Source organism: Pseudochaenichthys georgianus, chromosome 5, assembly GCF_902827115.2.
Source record: "Pseudochaenichthys georgianus chromosome 5, fPseGeo1.2, whole genome shotgun sequence".
NCBI classification, from domain to species: Eukaryota; Metazoa; Chordata; class Actinopteri; order Perciformes; family Channichthyidae; genus Pseudochaenichthys; species Pseudochaenichthys georgianus.
In genome coordinates, this window is record NC_047507.1 from 7745950 (window position 1) to 7765753 (window position 19804).

A 19804-nucleotide genomic window follows, 5' to 3' on the forward strand; every position below is an offset into this window, starting at 1 on the left:
TGAGACCTTCATTAAACATCGAGGTCAGTAAGTTTAAAACATCATCAGATAATAGTTGATAAAACGAGGCTCTTACCGACATTCAGCTCTTTCACCGCCTGGATCCCCTCATCTTTTCTAATCTCACCGAGAAGGAAGTCAAATTCTTGGATGTTGTACGGAGGGATTGTTCCCAACAGAGTTTTTGCACAGTTCTCTAAAGTACCGCAGTCTCTTCTCCTAAGTCCTTTTGAATTCTCCTATCCACTATCCCTTAACCCCGTGACGTTTCACTCAGAGGTCAAGGAATAGACGATAGGGTTAGAATTTAGGAGCTGATTTTTGGATTATCGGAACGCAACCTTAGATTTGCGGGCTAACGGGAACTCTGACGTCGCCATTTTGTGTGCTTCGCGGATGCGCTCGGCTCCTCTCGACTGCTGCTCGGGTCTGCTCGGTCAGCTTCCGGATGAGGAGGCATTAGTTCGACCAACTTACAGTAGATAACATCACAAACGTTTTTAACAGGGGCCATAATAGTGTAAATAATGTTTGTTTTGGCAGTTACAACTGAATGTAATGTTTTCTACTTTTTTCCATCTGGGAAGGCATTTGCCTTCATCAGATGGAAAGTGTCTTGACCAACAACAAAGTATTTCTTATAGCTATGCAGGGCATGCAAGCGAGCAAACACAAACAAGAACAAACAAGTGAAATGAAGAATAAAATTGAAATTGTACAATATAATATTGTGGTGGTTCATCTTATAATTCAGTCTAGAGAATGCACCAGACAGCATCTAAGACCTACACAAATCTAAATGTTCTAGGGGGAGGCCCCCCAAACCCTTCGTGCGTCATTTCGTCCGTGCGCATTTTTCAGGGCAATCTCTATTGGGCTCAGGGCCATCTGTAGATTAGCTTAGATAGGGCCATCTAAGCAGTGTCATGCACTGCTATCGAAGTGACATCACTATGTAACACTCATGCTCCAATCAGAGCAGGCTGGGCTCTGGTTTCCGACAGAGGGTGAAAATAAGTGTTGCAGTATGAGAAAAATAAAGACCTGTTTGAACTTTAAAGCAGATACACATGTCACAGTCAAGGCACAAAATGAGTGTGAAACCTGGAAAATTAGCATAATAGGACCCCTTGTAAATGTGTAGATAGCGCACTTATAACAAACTATCAACCACCTTTAGATATGTTACGCCCACTCAAAGGATGTTTACATTTAAAAGTCATAATTTCACACATTCATACAAAGCAGAGGCTGCCATACAAGGTGCCACCTGCTCAGGGAGACTTACATTCACACACATTTCCATAAGTGTCGTGCCTAATGGCTATTTGGCATGTTTACTGCACGCGTCGGCAATCTCATGGGCCACAGCTGCATTTGTTTTGTTAGAAGTGTGAAGGCCAATTTCTACAAAAGTGTAAGAACGTCACTCTTTCTTCCTTTTACGAATTAGATTCTCCTCGGTTAGAGGTTGATCAGGCAAATGCACAGAGAAATAAAATGGCTCGACAGTGACTGGAGAGGATCTGGTTCTCAGTAGTGGTAATGAGACACAACTGTTCAACACCTACCAGAGGCGCAGGAAGGTATTTTGAGTGGGGGTGCTGAGGTGCTGGACTCCAGTGAACACTATTACGGGCACTATAGAGCACGCACAAAAGCATTCCGCACACGCAAACACACAGTACACCCGCGACTGTTAGACAGGGGTAAAGTGCTATTTTTTACGAGTGGGGAGCGAACCTCACCTCCTCTAGGGGGGTCCGGGGGGATGCTCCCCCGGGAAGATTTTTTTAAATATTGAAGTTAAAAGCATCAATCTGGTGCACTTTGAGAGCAACATGAAGAGATCTCTGGATACATCTCTCAACACCCAGATGAAACACAACTGTAAGCAGATGTTCTTTTTCTTTATGGATATTTTACAAATCACTCCCTTTCAAACTGTATTCTTGTTTTACTGCCATATAGTATTTCATAACTGTTTTTCCTTTATTCTTTTATTTGTTTTATAACTATAATGATCATATGAAGGTGTCCCGCGGAAATAATCTTTTGAATAATTTGTGACCAAACCGTTTGAGACCCACTGAGATAACTTAGACTAAAGTTAACTATCTAAACACTCAGAGTCCTTTAGCTCACCTGAGCCTCTCAGTCTGAGAGGAGAGCTCTCCTCCAGCTTGTTGTGGAACCAACAGCAACAGCTCCGTATTTCCGTTAGTGCAGCTAGCTAACCAGATGCTAACAACACGGTGCCTGCTGCTGGCACCGGTCTCTCTCCCTCTCTCTCTCTCTCTCTCTCTCTCCCTCAGTCCCCTCTCTCCCTCTCTCCCTCTCTCACACACACTAAATGCGCTATTTCCGCACACACACAGAGCCGAGCTTGAATGACACAAGCACACTTTTATTTCCATGCAACTCTCTGATTGGTCTGGTGTCTTCTTGCCTCCGTTGCATTCACTGACCACGGGAAATTACAGTTCTGTCGTCCTCTCTAGTGTCTTGATGAGGTTCACGTAAAGCACGGTTAATGTATTATATTATGGAGGTAGAATTGTCGGGTGCTACAGAAAAAACATTCGGGGCAGGCCAAAATATTATTTTACCAACAATGTGGAATTTATTGGCTACATATTACACAGATTATGCACAGCGGGAGCAGCAATAACCGTCAAATAATAATTCAGACAGGGGAGCTCCGCACCCCCTGTCTGCCGCTAGGGGGTGCTGCAGCGCCCTCAGCACCCCCCTTCCCGCGCCCATGACACCTACAGTTGTATAATTAGGATCTGCTTCATGACATGTTAGTCAAAATATATTAGAAGTATTAATAAGACTATCAAACCACCACTTTGTTTTTATACTACTACTTAGGATAACCATGTACGCCAATAATTGAAAAATATATGATGGATTGGATTATATACACATATCATATAAATTAGCCTTGAATAAATACAGAATAAGATGCATTTTAGTAGATTTCTTAAGATGTCAAATATGATAGCTCTTTGTAAAAGATTAACACAACCAACCAGTGAATATTGGTGGTTTTTGGAGAAACCCTGCAGGAACTGTACTCATAACCAATAAATCACAAAAATTGATTATCTGACAAGTAGACATTTTACAAAGAACAATTGACCGTGCACAGTTAGAAAAAAAGGAGGAAGTCATGTTATTAAAGAGTGACAAGAATGTGGATAGATGGATAGTTAAAAAAGATTTTTCCCAAACCTTCACCCTGTGGTTATCACAGTAACCATGACAACTAAGGTTCCTTATCCTTAACGAAGACCCTCGGATCATAAAACTCACCAGAGCATGGACATGTGTGTTTTGTCATTAATATATTTGTATAGGGCTTTACATCAAAACAACTGTTACTCAGGTTTTGCTCTAGTCAAACCAGGTCACTTTTTATGGAGAGGAAGGGTCAACTCAATAAGTGTCACAACCAATAAATAACATTTGTAATTTACAGCCCCCATTAAGTGGCAGTAGACACAAACATAAATGGTGTGTGCATGGATCAGTTGACAGATAGTGCGTGGGCTGGAACGCAGATGTGTAGGCAGGGATTGATGGGGATAAAGCAGAGCAACAAGTATATCTTGTATAAATGTCTTCCCTAATTATGCCTGTATGAGACCTAAATGATCGACTACTGCTTGGCCCTAATTTATGCAGCAGGGATCATTAAATTCCCAATGAGCCCTGGCACATTTTGTGCCTTGGTGAAAAATAAAATACAGACATATCGGTGCTGTTTCTGAAATTTCTCAAAGCAAAATAAATTTAAATATTCTTACAGTACATCATGAATTCAGCCTGTGGCATCCAACCAAGCTGAAAGAAAAGAGAAACCAAGAACAAATAAATGACAAATATTTTATTTGACATGACTTCCCTGAGAAGAAGCCATACAACCACATGGTAAATGTTTCAGCCTGTCATTGTAAGGTGTTCCTATTGTAACGTCTTTCTTTACTCGCGAAAAAGAAAAGAGAACTGGGACTCATTTTGCAAGATTTGTTTAATAATTCAGCACAGCCTTAAACCAATTCACTTCAAGTGCCCAGATGGTGTTTTTATTAGGCAAATGCTCGATACTTGAGAGAAATAATTTACTTGGGTTCCGAAACTGGCAGGGTACCTTCGAGCCACGCAGAGTTTACTGAGCAGAGAATGAGTCGGGGCGTTCTGGGTACTAATTCAGAAAAACAATAATTTTAATGAATAGCAGCCGACGCTGGAGATCAGGGGGCATTCGGATTCGGCCACGGTCACTTTCTGCACTGTACTGTTGTTACACGTTAGGTTTAAAGGCCTTATCTACGCTTCAGGAAAATACAGCAGCACTGACAATGGAGTATTTTTCTCTCGAGGACGTGCCACTTTCAGCACACTCAGACAATTTCTCACTGGAACTCTTTTCCTTTATGACCCTCCTTCCTGTCAGCAGCTGCTCCCATGTGAGGAAATGACAGGGTCACATACACAGATGTGACTATATGTATTAGTAATTGTACAAGGCGTGAGTTCTGAATCCTTGTCATGCAGTTTCTCTGCCAAGTTTTATTCCAGGGTATTATAAAAGCAGTATGTCCGGAAGGGAGATGAATGAAGAGTGTATTTCTGATATCTCTGACCTTAAACAATTCTGCCCTCTGGATAGAAACAACCACTGAGCTGTAGTCAGCTAGATTAGGAGTACTTCCTAATGATCAGCCTCAAGCTGTTTATTTTGAAGATACCGTTTAAAGCAGGAGTCTCCAACCTTTCTTCATCTGAGAGCTACTCTGAAAAAATGAATGTGGCTAAAAGAGCTTACTTTATTCACATAGCAGTAGCACTCTTCAGTTGAATTAAGCTATACTTTTTTACAAGTGTGAAATTGCAATACAATACCTAAAGCTTATCAAAAATCTCATCTTCACATCAAGGTCCAAGAAAATGAAAATGTCTCACATATTATTATGGCCCACATAGTGAGTTCATCACTGACAATTCACATACATGTCCTTACTCACCACCTTACAAGCATTTCACTCTTTTTCACAGTCAGTGAGATGAATGGCGCTGCATGGAGTCCACCATAGAGGTGTATGCTGGAGTGTACCCACTTAGGTTCACTCGAAAGGGGCATTTCAATGTGAATCAGTCATTCTTGTTCTGTATTTAGATTTCATGATATTCATGTCAGAAAAAGCTGCTTCACAAAGGTTTGTATAACAGAACCAAATAAAACATGTTCAGTGCTGCTTGGTGAATGTTCTTATAGTTTTCTGGGTCTACAAGCCTCCAGAAATATTGTGAGTTTTGCTGAGACTTAAGCTGAACATTATTTTGGAGATTTATAACCTCCATCTCCACAGGATTGACACTGAACAGTTGTTCAGCCATCTTCTTCTTCTTCTTCTTCTTCTTCTTCTTCTTCTTCTTCTTCTTCTTCTTCTTCTTCTTCTTCTTCTTCTTCTTCTTCTTCTTCTTCTTCTTCTTCTTCTTCTTCTTCTTCTTCTTCTTCTTCTTCTTCTTCTTCTTCGTCTTGACATTAAATTATAAACCATAATAAATCAATTGTATAGCCTCCCTATCTGTGTGTGAAAGTGTTCCATCCTAAAAAACAAAAAACAAATGCTTCTGCAGTCTAGCTGCAGCTTCTAGCTGTTATGTTAATATGTCTTGAATGTGGCATCACACACATGAAATAAAAAAACGTTATTGTCCGGCCGAAAAATCAAGAAGCAACCTTACTATGATATAATCGATAATCGAGCGGCGAGCTGCTGAAAAGCTGCCCGGGAGCTACCGACGCGTTAGAGAGCCCTGAGGGAAGGAACAGAAAGAGAAAAAAAATCCTTTGGAGGAGTTTTTTGTATAATATTGTTAGAGTTGGTGTAGAAAATAAAGCAGTCAATTGAATGGCAGTGACAGGCAGACATGGGCTGTGGTGATTGACACCGCAATACTGTTATATTCCTTTTGATGGGATTAAATTGTCATGACCTCTCAGATATGGAAATTGAGCCGCTAATCTGAGGCTTTGGAAATGTCAACATTATTAAATTGTGAGAGCAGTAAAGGCACAATTCACATTTTAGTCATGGCTTGAATTGAGACAACTGTACGGCAACTGCAAATGAATGAGTCTACTTTAAATTGGGTTTAACGCGTTTTAATATGTATTGAATTGTATTTTTCAAAAAAAGAAATATAAAAAGTCTAAAAAGGAGCAACTCTTTAATACGTGAGGGATTTATTTTTAATCCGACCAAAAGTAATATTTTTTTGTTAAAGTCAGAATTACATTTATTAGTCATCTCAGATTTCTTGTTTTCTATGTGGCTCTCATCCTCTTCTGTACATCACGGCATTAAGATAAAAGCACGTGTCAAAAATAACAATACAACGGAATAATTCATCAACATAAACTATTAACACATTTTCTATAATGAAGATAACGGGCTGAATATTGGACCAAATGCTTTGGCATCATTTACATATTCCCTGATCATCTCACAGGCTACTGAATCGTTGGGCTTTCATTTCATTTGAAGCTTACGTTCTTATCCCGCAGTGGTCTATCATAGCAGCTTTAAAAAAAAAGCTCATAACTCTTCAGCTCTTGGCGTACTCATAGCGCGGATCAGGGGCAGAGGGGGTAACTGGGGTGTGAAATAGACTCAGCTGATGGACACATGAAAAGCCTCGGATGGTTGCTTGTCACTCACACTGCCGTACCGCCTTTTGCTCCATCTGAAGTGAAAATCTGAATCTAAATGGCCTGCACTCGAAGAAATGATGTTAGATTTACTTCATCTAGTTATGTCAACCGGTTGCACGTAACAAGGCTAAGTAAATAGGAAACAGACTAGTAAACTAATATTTACTTCTTGCATTTAAGTAAATCTTACCATCTTAATTAAATGCTACATCATACAGTTATGTTGAATTTACTTAAAGTTTACATTGATTGAGTTATTTAAGACAAATTAGTTCCATTTATGTTGTAGGATTGTGTTTTTTGCATTTAACATAATTTAATCCAAATTGCTTATAAGTAATTAAAATGACTACAACTCAGTATTTTTAATTCCTCACTTTATTTAACATTTTCATTTTAGACAACAATTCAACAACAAAAAAACACTTGACTCCAACAGCCTTCTGGTGGTAGGTACATAAATATCAACATTTTGAAACTCTTTGCCTGAATTTAACAGTGATGAGAAGCCTTTTATACACATGAACAAGTAACTTCAGCAGTTAAGAAGGCCCAGCAGCGACTACACTTCCTGAGGGTGCTTCGGAGGAACAGACTGAGCTGCTGGTGTCCTTCTACCAGGCGACCATCGAGAGCGTGCGGTCATACTCCATCTCTGTGTGGTATGCTGGCTGTTCAGCTGCGGACAAGAAAGCCCTGCTGATTTTTAAAACTATTTATTCCCCCGTATGATTGCTGTCCTTGGGATTACTTTTGTAATCGGGTTTTCAGAACCTGCACCTTGGTTGCCAGTCTGTTGCCATCCAACCCCATCAAAACTTTTTGAATTAATTCAAATGTTTGTTTCATTTCCTTGGGGTAGCTCAGATTGAGGTTGTAAATCAGTCCAAGCAGTACTGCCCATCCATTCGCCAAGTCAGCACTCCAACACCCTCGATAATGACGCCAACATCCGCAAGTGGTTCCCCGGGTTCCTCTGCTCCTTCGTGTTTCACGAGATAGAGTCCAAATACCATTGGCTCCATTGGTGTTGTTGCAAGTTCAACATCCTAAAGTGGGATTAGAACATAGTATACATGATTATCAGTATGAGAACTAGCCCTGACACACATCATTTTATAATATGAAACACATGAGCAAATCCTTTTGTTGGATCCATTGTAAATAAATACATGTATTTGTACATGAACAATATAACCAAAGTAGCAGCAAATACTTTGTAGTGTCTCTACTTTAAAGAGTCCTCTCCTGCTGATGTTCAGGTGTATATCAGTATGTAGTGTCTCTACTTTAAAGAGTCCTCTCCTGCTGATGCTCAGGTGTATATCAGTATGTAGTGTCTCTACTTTAAAGAGTCCTCTCCTGCTGATGTTCAGGTGTATATCAGTATGTAGTGTCTCTACTTTAAAGAGTCCTCTCCTGCTGATGTTCAGGTGTATATCAGTATGTAGTGTCTCTACTTTAAAGAGTCCTCTCCGGCTGATGTTCAGGTGTATATCAGTATGTAGTGTCTCTACTTTAAAGAGTCCTCTCCTGCTGATGTTCAGGTGTATATCAGTATGTAGTGTCTCTACTTTAAAGAGTCCTCTCCTGCTGATGTTCAGGTGTATATCAGTATGTAGTGTCTCTACTTTAAAGAGTCCTCTCCTGCTGATGTTCAGGTGTATATCAGTATGTAGTGTCTCTACTTTAAAGAGTCCTCTCCTGCTGATGTTCAGGTGTATATCAGTATGTAGTGTCTCTACTTTAAAGAGTCCTCTCCTGCTGATGTTCAGGTGTATATCAGTATGTAGTGTCTCTACTTTAAAGAGTCCTCTCCTGCTGATGTTCAGGTGTATATCAGTATGTAGTGTCTCTACTTTAAAGAGTCCTCTCCTGCTGATGTTCAGGTGTATATCAGTGTGTAGTGTCTCTACTTTAAAGAGTCCTCTCCTGCTGATGTTCAGGTGTATATCAGTATGTAGTATCTCTACTTTAAAGAGTCCTCTCCTGCTGATGTTCAGGTGTATATCAGTATGTAGTGTCTCTACTTTAAAGAGTCCTCTCCTGCTGATGTTCAGGTGTATATCAGTATGTAGTGTCTCTACTTTAAAGAGTCCTCTCCTGCTGATGTTCAGGTGTATATCAGTATGTAGTGTCTCTACTTTAAAGAGTCCTCTCCTGCTGATGTTCAGGTGTATATCAGTATGTAGTGTCTCTACTTTAAAGAGTCCTCTCCTGCTGATGTTCAGGTGTATATCAGTGTGTAGTGTCTCTACTTTAAAGAGTCCTCTCCTGCTGATGTTCAGGTGTATATCAGTATGTAGTATCTCTACTTTAAAGAGTCCTCTCCTGCTGATGTTCAGGTGTATATCAGTATGTAGTGTCTCTACTTTAAAGAGTCCTCTCCTGCTGATGTTCAGGTGTATATCAGTATGTAGTGTCTCTACTTTAAAGAGTCCTCTCCTGCTGATGTTCAGGTGTATATCAGTATGTAGTGTCTCTCCTGTGAAATGTATCCATGCTTTAATGTTCAAAAAGCTCTGATTGGTCAGCTTGGTGGCTCTGTTGTAATTGGTCAACAGCTTAGATATGTCCCACCACTTAGCCAATCATGTTAAATGTGTTGGAGCCCTAGAAAATATAAGTGCAAGATTTTACTTGCACGACAAAGGGAGGTCACTATGTCGCGGAAGCACATAAAACCTATACTGTTTGCACAACGATTTAACCGGCATTAGTAACTGCACACAAAAATGCAAATATATTTAACAATCCGGATTAAAAAATTGATATATGTTCATTTAATTCATTTTCTGTTTTAACAGTTTGTTTTGACAATTACTACCTGTATATAATTAAAACTCCTGAATTTTCCCCACGGGATTAATAATAAAAGGTACATCTTATTTTAAATAAACAAAGGATTTCAAAACTAGGTGTTCATTCAGTTGATTTATCCATGGGAAATGAGATTATCATGGATTATTGTGTTATGATTTACCTAAATAAAAGTAAATAATGATGTGTTTGGCTATGTTTCAACTTACCAAATATTCCTTTATGAAGCTCTCGGAACTTTCATTCATGTAGACGCAGAACGCTTTAAGGACACAGTCCCGTGGGATCCTGAGGGACAAACACATTTTCAAAATCTTCACACAAGAATACTGATTATGCTTGTGTGCTGATTTTTGGAAAGTCAAAGAAAGGGGTCGGAGAGGTTAAAGTATATTTATATGAGAGGGACAACAAGAGAGAGATAAAGAGAATATGGTGTTTTAGTGCCCAAACTACACAATTTAATACAACTACATACCTTGTCCATGGCTGCCATGATCAGGCCCAAATTGCGTCCTGCTGTTCCCCCCTTCTTTTTGAAAACCTTCATCAGCTGAGACGAATGGCGATCCAGTTGAGACATGAATGTAGGCAGCAGCGGTACGGTGGCGATGCGGGAGAATTCTGCGTTTACCTGCAACACATTGTGATACAGGTTAAAATGTTTTGTTTAAAGCTGTTGCATCTATAATAATATCCATCAAGTGTCATAGCAGAAAGGACAGGAGTTCATCTACTGGTGTAAACCAAACAAAGAACTTCAGCTGAGGTTTTTCTCTTATACATGTGCATCTATTAAAATGTTTAAAAAGTCACCTCGCTCTCTGAAAACAGAGCTGGCCATCTCTCTCCGAACTCTGTGATGAATGGCATATCCTGAAGGATTTCCTGTCGTCTATAGGAAAAGGTTTTTTCCATTTTAGTTTTGATCAGCTGGCTGTTCTTCTTCACACTTCCTGGACAAAAATAGCTGTTAGCTCTGCACTTAACACAGGTAAAGCTTCAACATGACATCTACTTAAATGTGTTTTAAGAGCATTCCATGTTTTGAAAGAGCATGGGCATTCATAGTATGTGCATGGATATGGGTTTCTCTGATAAAATAAGGAATCCTGTATACTGTCTTTACAAATTAAAATGTGTATATTGCACTGTTTTAACATGTATGACTTATCCTATACCATGAATCACCCTATTATATCAATCCTACTTTAATATTTACTTTGTTTTTTGATCAAACACACACACACACACACACACACACACACACACACACACACACACACACACACACACACACACACACACACACACACACACACACCCCCCTACCTTTCAATAAGAGGTAAAACAATATGATATTTATAAATTCTAAGTTTTCTTAGAACGACGATTGAGACTTCTACAGACAAATCTTGAAATGTCACCTCTTTTGTGACATATTCTAACACTTTTAAGTGCAAGGGAACATGATTAAATGCTCTTAACATCCCGATAGCAAAGAATATCTGAAGTGCTTTGACAAAAAAATCCATAAACAGATTTCATCTGTAGAAGCTGTAAAAAGTACAACCAATCCGTTTAGCCGGGCCGACTAAACGGATTGGATGGCCTACCTGCCTGTCAACCTTCCATCGGGGCACAAACTGATCTCGTGCCCTCATTGGTCATGTGCGCGTTCGTGTGTGTTGGAGGAGGGGCTCTATAAGGAAGTGGCAGATTTTCTCCGATTGTGTATTTTTAAATTCTAGCGATCTCGAAACGGTTTCTCAAACGTACCTACCCCACCTTTAAGCTAGCTGTTAGCTAGGCTGCACCGCTTTTAAAATCTATCATCAAAGTATACAGTTGGTAGCAGGGAAATCAAAAATACACATCAACTTTTGTATTTCAGGGACCGTTTGTGTTTAATATATGTTAATATTTAAGAAACTTACCATAAAATAGCAGGATGGCACAGGAAAGTGATAACATGCGGTTCTGTCATTCAGATCTCAGAGTCACAGAATCCAAATGGCACATGTCTCCGGTAGCGCATGTGCTGAGAAAGTACGGCAAGAACTTTGGGACAATCAGCGCGTTTTAAATAACTACCATTTAAATACAACACAACATGGTAATGTAATCCCAAAACGTTGAAATTTTACATAAATGCAATTAAAGTCTCTTGATTTAATTGTAAAAAGTGCATTTACTTAGTAGTTTCAACATAGAAAAAGCAATTAATGCAAACAACATGCATATTTCATTTCTTAGAGTGTGGAAAATGAATTTTTCTCCCCAATAGATCCCAGAAGTGCACGCGGCATCATCACAGGGACTCAATTGAGGCGAAGATAGCGCGCGCTGCCCTGCCTGCTCCTCCGCGCGGTAGGAGGGGTCGTAGTGACGCTGTCATCCAATGGGCACCGGCTTCCTCCGGACGGAGCGCAGCACCTCAGTCTCAGCGGCACTTTTGCGCCAGACAAGTATAGGGACGGTCGTTCACTCAGCACCCGAGAAGAAGAAACGGGGATCCGGGAATTTACTGAGCTGTATTTGGCGAAGAAGGCTCATCTTTTCCTCCTTTTTTCCGTACACGAGATTTTGCAAAGATGAACGTTGGCTGCGTCATCCTGGCGTGCACCTTACTTGTGGGCGCATCGTCGGTAAGATGAGTTAATTTCTCCACACGTCTTGTCGGCTAACGTACAGTGGAAGTGCTGCACTGCTGTAGAGATTACTTTGTGCTCTGCCTCTCGCCCTGCAGAAAGTGTCTGAGAGACAGGCTCACTTTCCCCCGCAGCGTTGCGCTAAAGGCAGCGTGATGAGTGTAATAGCGCTTCACTCGGCGACGTTTAAGGTCAAGAATAGGTTTTGTCACAAGTGTTTTGGGGAGGTGAAAAAAGTCAGACAACTCTGTTTCCTTAGCCTCCCCATCCTCTCTGCTAAATGAACTGCAGTGCATTATTGCAGAGGACAGTGCTTTGTGGAGGGGCTTCCTTCTCCTTCTGTTGGCTGCGATCAACTTCGTTTACGCACTGTCATCCCTCATGTTCTACATCTCTTGGATAAATGGCTTAGTTGACGACTTGGTAATTTGGGTTGGAGCTCATTTTAAAGTACCACACTTGACATGTTTTCAACTTGAATAATGCTTTAACGCCAGCTTTATTTCTCAAATGTATGCTGTAGTAGTTTGTTGTGGATAGATACATATTGGGCTGCCTGTATAATGCAGCAACGTGCACCATATTTCCTTCTTTTTAAAAAAACATAAATGGATGTGAGGAATGAGATGTATCACTGTAAGTGCATTCTGTTGTGAATGAAATGCCTGCTGAAAGAAACGGTGTGCCTGCAAATATGCTTATAAATCAACAGTGTAATGCAATGGTCTCTGTCACACATGCACACACTCTCTCTGCTTCCTCTCTCTCACCGCAGCCAGCATGCAGTATGGATGTGTTAGGATTAAACATGTCCTGCTAGCAACAGTCATCATCTGTATGCTCATTGACATCATTATCACGACTTGAGGGTAACACCTGTAACAGGGATAATGACGCTTATTATAGCACACAGTGGAGGTCCACGTGCGGTGCAAATCCCTCCAGAGAGACTGTGAGGTTCAATATGAGTCTGAGGCAGCCAGATCAGCTTGTGACCCGTGGCTGCGAGTCAATTTGCCGATTGCCTAACAGCCCCTCTCGTTTTATCCCTCAGGGGAGTAAGGCAGGCCCGCCCCTCAAACCCCCGTGCAGACCAGGCTTCTCCCAGAACTTCTACATAGTGATAGTCCCCAGAGACGCTCTGCACGGCCAGAGCATCCTCAAAGGTAAGCTGCATCTCACTTATCCAACTGCTGATATGTTCCTACCTCTGCGCAGATGTGTCACCAAACCTCACAGTGTGATTGAGTGAGGAAGTGTGTAGGGTTGCCAGAAACTGACCATGCTCAACATCGATTATTCGGCAGCCCTGGCGAATAATAATCGATTATTCGACATTCGTCTTTTCGCAGAGCTTGCATTTAACTTCCTTTGGACTTGTAAGTTCGAAGTAGTTCCACGAGGAGGAACTCTTTTTACCTGCCGCTTTGTTCATCTTTAGTCGCACGGGAGAGGGGGGGGGGGGTCGGTGTGTAGCGTGCTGCAGCAGCAGTCTGCACGCAGGCTTCCTCCAAGTTTACAGTAAAACAAACTGGTGGTGTGACCAATGGCCATTTACAAGTATTAATACTATTACTATTATTAGCATATATATATTTATATATATATTTTGGTTGAAACTAAGCCAGAAAAAAAAAAAAAAAACATAAATAATAATAAAAAAAAATTAAATAATAAAAAAAAAATATATAAATAAAATCGATTTTTAAAAATAATATTCGATTATAGAGACTGTAACGAATATTCGAATAATAGAATAATCGCTGGCATCCCTAGAAGTGTGTGTCTAAGCGTGTGTGGGGGCCGGGACATGTATTATGGCGCGGGGCTCTCCATCACTCCTTAAGAACACTCTGGTTGTGGCTGTGCAACATAAGCAGCTCATCTTGAGCTCAGACTTACATATGTTCCAGCAGTTGTGATCGCGTTGAAAAACTCCTGGGATGTTATTAAACGACAGCAGGCGCGTAATGCATTCTGTTCCGGAGTCATCATTGGATACGGATTTTCATTGATGAATGAACACCTACATTACACTTATAAAACATGTCCTCCTTTCTGGATTGACTGAGCAGACTAAACGGCCTGTTCTTCCCTCGGCACGTTTTCAGCTGGAAGCCCACCACTTTTATCTCACTCCCCTGTTCGGTGTATTACGTGTTTCAGCTCTTTTATTCTTTCAGTTTTTTGAGTCAAGAAGTCAATTATGTTTTCGTTCGCTCCATTTCTTTGCAGAGAAGGCAGTGTGCCGAGTCTACTGCGAGGTTCATTTCCTGCCATTTGGAGTTATGTTTTGTTTTTCTCAGTGTGTCTTTTATGTGTTAGTGAATACTTGCCATAAGGCAAACACAAACGTTGACATCCTAGGTTCCCAAGCCACATTATTGACAGATGGGCAACACCTTTATGTTACCTGGAAGTGCTTCTACAACCTTATATACAACCCTCTATAATAAGGAAGTGACCCCCAGGATCAGGAGTACAACCTCGTGTTTGTCATATGGGCACAATATAAGTTAGTTCCTATTTCTTTCCTCCAACCGATTCGACGCCTTGGACAATAAGCCCAGCTCTCCCCGGGCGGTTTGCTTTTATAGCCAAATATTGTCCATTTAATATGTGAGAAGCTGTTTGCCAGGAGGAAATGGCCTTCTCAGTGTAACAGCTGTTTTCCGGCTGCGAGCAAAACAATTGACTTATTCAGGAGGCTATTTTGTTGTTTAGTCGGCTGACAAGGACAGTGCAGCCGGTCAGTGGGGAGCGGGGCCGCCTGAAGGGGCTTCGGGGGGGGGGGGGTCCGCCTGCTCGGAAATAGGCTGAGCCGTCCTTCCTGACCCAAACAATGTTAACAGAGAAGATGTGACTAGATAGACGATGCATGTTGTGTGTTACATCCACGTGTGCCCGGTGGGGAATATTGAGTCCTGGTGTACATATTAGCTTTAAAAAAAAAAAAAAGGTTACAGCCAGCTCAACTGCACCAATGTGATTAACCTTATGTGCTGCAGCAGCTCCAGCTCTGATCCCTTATTACCTCCCCTTCCAGTGTTTCATTTTGTCTGTCTCCGTGTTTGTTCTTTGTGAAAATCAATCCGAGAGCCACTTTGTCCTCCCAACTGGCTCGTCGCATAGGGGCAGCTTACAGTAAGTCCTCGTGCCGTGATGAATGTGGCTCTGCTGAAGGTCTGTGTTCAGTACAGTGGGATACAAAGCAGGGGGGAAGCCTTTAATACAATATGTATAACCCAAAACTGTCACTTTTCAAGAAGAATGAATGTGGGGGGATGAGTTGAGGGAGGGTCTGGGATGCTCCGGAGCTGGCTAAGGGGTTGCTGGGCCGCTGTGGGCCGGGGCTGTTGTCTCCCTGGAGACAGAGAGACAGTGAGCGATGGGCGAGAGAATAAAGAGCTGTGGACGAGCAGGTGCAGAGTGAACCAGGCTGAGGGTTTCCAGAGGCTGAACAATGTGTGGAGCACAGCACTTTTCATACCGAGGTGGAAGGGGGAGTTGTTATTCTTCTATCTTTCAGTTTTGCTTAGTGTGGGTACTTTAGGACAGTCCTGACGGCTACACCTTTCTAAGTTAAATGAGATTTCAAAATGAGTCCTCCGTGCTCTTGTTACCTGAGCCTCATGCACCATTATGTGTGCTTATCGGACCGTACTGGTGTTTGATCACGCTTTCCATTACGGCTGACCTTTAACCAAGGCCATGGTGCTACCTTAAATGAAGCATCAGGGGACAAAGCAAACACTAGACAGTAAGACATGAGTGGACGGAGTGATTGGGTATGACATGCAGTAAAGGTCATCAGCCGGACAGGAATAAGAGATGTTGCACTTCGTGTTTGTAGGTTATAAGGGCGCTCCGACCGGCCATTGTCTCTGCACAAATAAACAATAATAATGAAAGTGATTTTAAGCCTTTGATAGAGGCTAATCTTCTCCCTTTTCCTTGTGACCCTTTTATACCCAAATCATATCCACTCAGCAGTAATAGCAGAGCATGATGTTCTCTTCTTAGTTTCATATTTTATGATAATAAAGCCTCAAGATGTACAATTCCAGATTTTCATAAGAAATTTATTTATTTTTTCTACATTTTGTGACCCTGCAGATTTATATTGGAACCCATAAGGCGTCCCAACTCACAGCTTTAAGCTACCTTCAAATATTAACTTGGATTTCTTCCTCTGGAAAGTGGGAAATGGAAGTGAATACCAATACCACTGCGGCAATATTCAAAAACACTACATTTTGCAAAGAAATAGCCGTCGTCCTTGCTTCCTTTCTGTTGTGTCCCGTTGTAGGTACAGAGGAGTGTCCATTCAGAACCTGAAAGGTCATTGTTGCATCGTAATGCATCATTCAGCGCCCCCTTTTTGTCATCGCTCGCTTGCTTCATAGGTTAAAAACTCTGTTATTGCTTTGAGGTTGACCATAAAAGACCTTTGTTTAACTAAGTCACAGATCTCTGGCTGCTGCTAAGTTGTGCTGAATAAATCATCACATGCTTCCATGGAGATGTTTGTCTGGGAGCTGGGTCAGGATTGAAGGGGGGGGGGCTGTGGCACACAAGCTCGCAGACAGCCGGGCTTTGAGTCGCGGTCCGTGCAGATTCCCGCTGTGGGCAGATAAGCCGTGAAAATAAATATTCCAGGGATTGCACATCGCTGCAACCGTCACCTCGCTCCAAGAGCCGGAACAGACGCCTCGGAACACGGACAGGAGGATGTGGCCTCAGTGCAAAAAAGATTGATTTGAAACACAGGTCAGTCAGGATGGTGTCTCTTTAAGTCACTGTCACAGCATATTTGAAAAGACGGCAGTGATGAGTTTCACCCTTTGCCCCTCTTCGGTCCTGAGAGACGGGGAACAACACGGCGCTGTCTGTCTAACTGCATCTTTTACTTCATGTCGCCCAGATTATGTTACGGAAAAAAGGACTTTGACGGATTTAAGGGATTGGAGATCCCTTTGGGGCTTTAGAAATGAGCTAAGGGACACTTGTGTAAATGAGAAAACATATTGATGATCCTTTAATGTTTTCTGACAGACATTATCACAACATACGTGTAATTTTCAACCACGTTTACAACATCCTGTGCTCTGCTACTTCGACCCTTCACCGCCCTTTCCAAGAGAATGGACTCTATTTTTATTGTCACTCCATCTGTTGTCTCCTGAATCACAGGAGATCATCTCGCTCCATGAAAAAATAATTCACTTAGGTGTGTTTTTCTCGCTTCCTTCATCTCGGGGCTTTTAATTTAAATTGGGTCTTTCTACGGCAGTTAAAAAATTGCACACACTCTTTCATCTAAAAGATTAATTTGAGGAGGCCTCGCCAGCTTTGCGCTTTCGGCATGGATTTCCTATTGTTCAATCCATCTATAAAAGTTACACATGCAAAGTGACTTGTAACATGACCCCAATTAGACAACAGCAGGAAAATCTGGCAAGGAGCCATATCTGCTTTGAAACAGCCAGCTCCGTGTTCGCTGTGCTGCGGAGAACTCCTGACTCCTAACCTACTATCCAAACTGACAGGGCTTTCATAAGTATGTCCAGCCCAAGAGCTGAGTGGAGGCTGGGGGGGCTGGGATTAGGTTTCCAGGCATTTGATAAGCGGGATGCCATTTTCCTTCTGACTCAGGGACGTCTCTCTTGTCCTCCAGAGAGTCTTTCATCTGTGCAGCCAGGACCTGCAGTCTGTGGCGAGCTGATAGAATACAGGTACAGAAGATGAGCCACATCATTTCTCTTTATCTCACCTGCCTTCTTCCCAAACCAAGCTCCGCCGCTATATCCATCGGACTCCCTACAACATGACTACTTGCTGAGCCAATTCAATCAAGTGAGGCCACCGAAGATATAGTACATGCCACAGCGGAATCCTTTTCATCTTGTTTTCTAGTCATTTCCTCAGTCGCGGTACGGTAGTACGTTTAAAAAAAAAAAAAAAAAAAGGGAATTTGATCAAACCGGCTGTCAGCAGAAATACTATTTCCTCTTGTCAAGGCATCCATGTGAATTGTATTAGTTCTGGTGCTCTGATCTCCTCTCGCTGTGTACTGGTATTAGCTCCCGTGTGATGGTCGGTCTCGGGTTCATGGCATATGTTCTCATGGAGTTTCATTACAACTCGGATAGTTTCATTGCCTTCCCCATCTGGTTCGCCCTGAGACACGAGCATGATTCATCTTAACCTCCGTGCATATATGTGAGAAGCTGTCAGAGACAAACTGCTGCATTTCAAAGCCCCTGCACGGCCTCTGTGTTCACTCCACTGGCTGAGATTATGCAGCAGATCTACATTTCCTGACAACAACGAGGTGAGCTAATTGTGCCCCGTGTTATGTTCTGACCTTCTGAAGACGCTAACCACGATATTATCAGACCTCTGATTGCGTCTGAGAGAGCTGCCGGCTGTGGGTTAAATCATGGGGTCATTATAAGGAGAGGAAGAAGCACTTCTCATGGTATTAGCCACAAAAAGAGAGTCCTTGGCAAGGGATAAGAAAGACACTTTGAAGCAGGAGCGCAAGACTTTCTACTGCAATTTCTGGAGGTGACACAAGGGCACATTTAAGTGAAAATGTTTTTTTATATTTCTTTGAAATGATGGTTTCACCCTCCCGATGATGCCTCTCTCTGCATATGCTATCAAAGAATGTAGCAACACGCGAATACTGGAGGAAATCAACCCCCACGTCTACCACTGATGACCTTGTATTCTGTCATTACTACTTGCATTTGTTATCGAATGCCTTTTTTTAATTGGCCGCCCTCCATCAAAATCAATGTGTATTAGTGCTTTACATCTCGGTGTCCTTTAACGATCGGTGGCCTCGATTAAGACTATTGGATTTTTTGTTGCAATGCAGAAATCAACCATTTTCCCACCGGAAGACCTCTGTTTCACTTCTGAGCTGTAAGTGTAAACCACAACGCGCCAGGTCATCACGAAGCCGCCCTCTTTAGGCTGACAGGTGTCTGAATACAAAGCAGGTCGACAGTGTTGGTGTTTCTTCAGCCCAGATGATTCCCTTGCGTGTTATCCTGCTTGTTTGTATTGTCATGACAATGAACACTTCAGGGTCATTCAGGGTGGATTATTGGATCACACATTATTATTACAATTAATATAAAAAAGATAGGGCTTCAACTTCAGTAGCTTTGAAAAAGAAAAGTGAAAAGCTCATTTCAAACCCGTGTTGGAAAATAATGTGGAGGAGCTCACACATTTTCTATGTTATCACCAGTCTGGAATTGTGGCAAGTTTGAGTCTTGCCAAACTTTCCTCCTCTTCGAAAAAAATACATGGAGAAATAAAAATACATACCGTACTTTTCGGACTATAAGCCGCGACTTTTTCCCCCATTTTTTTTGTACAGCTAACGGCCACTAGGGAACCTCCTACATCTATGGATTGTACAGGTAAAATGAACCACCTTAACACTATGGGCTCTAGGACCGGCGGGCTCCAGCAGGAAAAGCTGGAGGCCGGAAAAGAGTGAGACAGGTCGCGCGCCAAAGTAAAAGTGGAACCGAGAGACAGAACGAGAGCAAGACAGACGGACAATTTAGCTGCTGCGGCTTAT

At 41.9% G+C, this 19804-nt stretch overlaps 1 protein-coding gene across 2 annotated transcripts in view; it reads left to right on the forward strand.

Annotated features, from left to right (window-relative positions):
- Nucleotides 1–11898: 11898 nt before the first annotated feature.
- The window catches only part of cdh4 (cadherin 4, type 1, R-cadherin (retinal)), a 227031-nt gene continuing 219125 nt past the window's right edge, over nucleotides 11899–19804 (forward strand). For both annotated transcript variants that reach the window (XM_034082081.2, XM_034082082.2), the window contains exons 1-2: nucleotides 11899–12198; nucleotides 13256–13367. In XM_034082081.2, coding sequence (XP_033937972.1) covers nucleotides 12145–12198; nucleotides 13256–13367 — 166 coding nt within the window. In that variant the 5' untranslated portion in view covers nucleotides 11899–12144. The remainder of the gene's footprint in view (nucleotides 12199–13255; nucleotides 13368–19804) is intronic.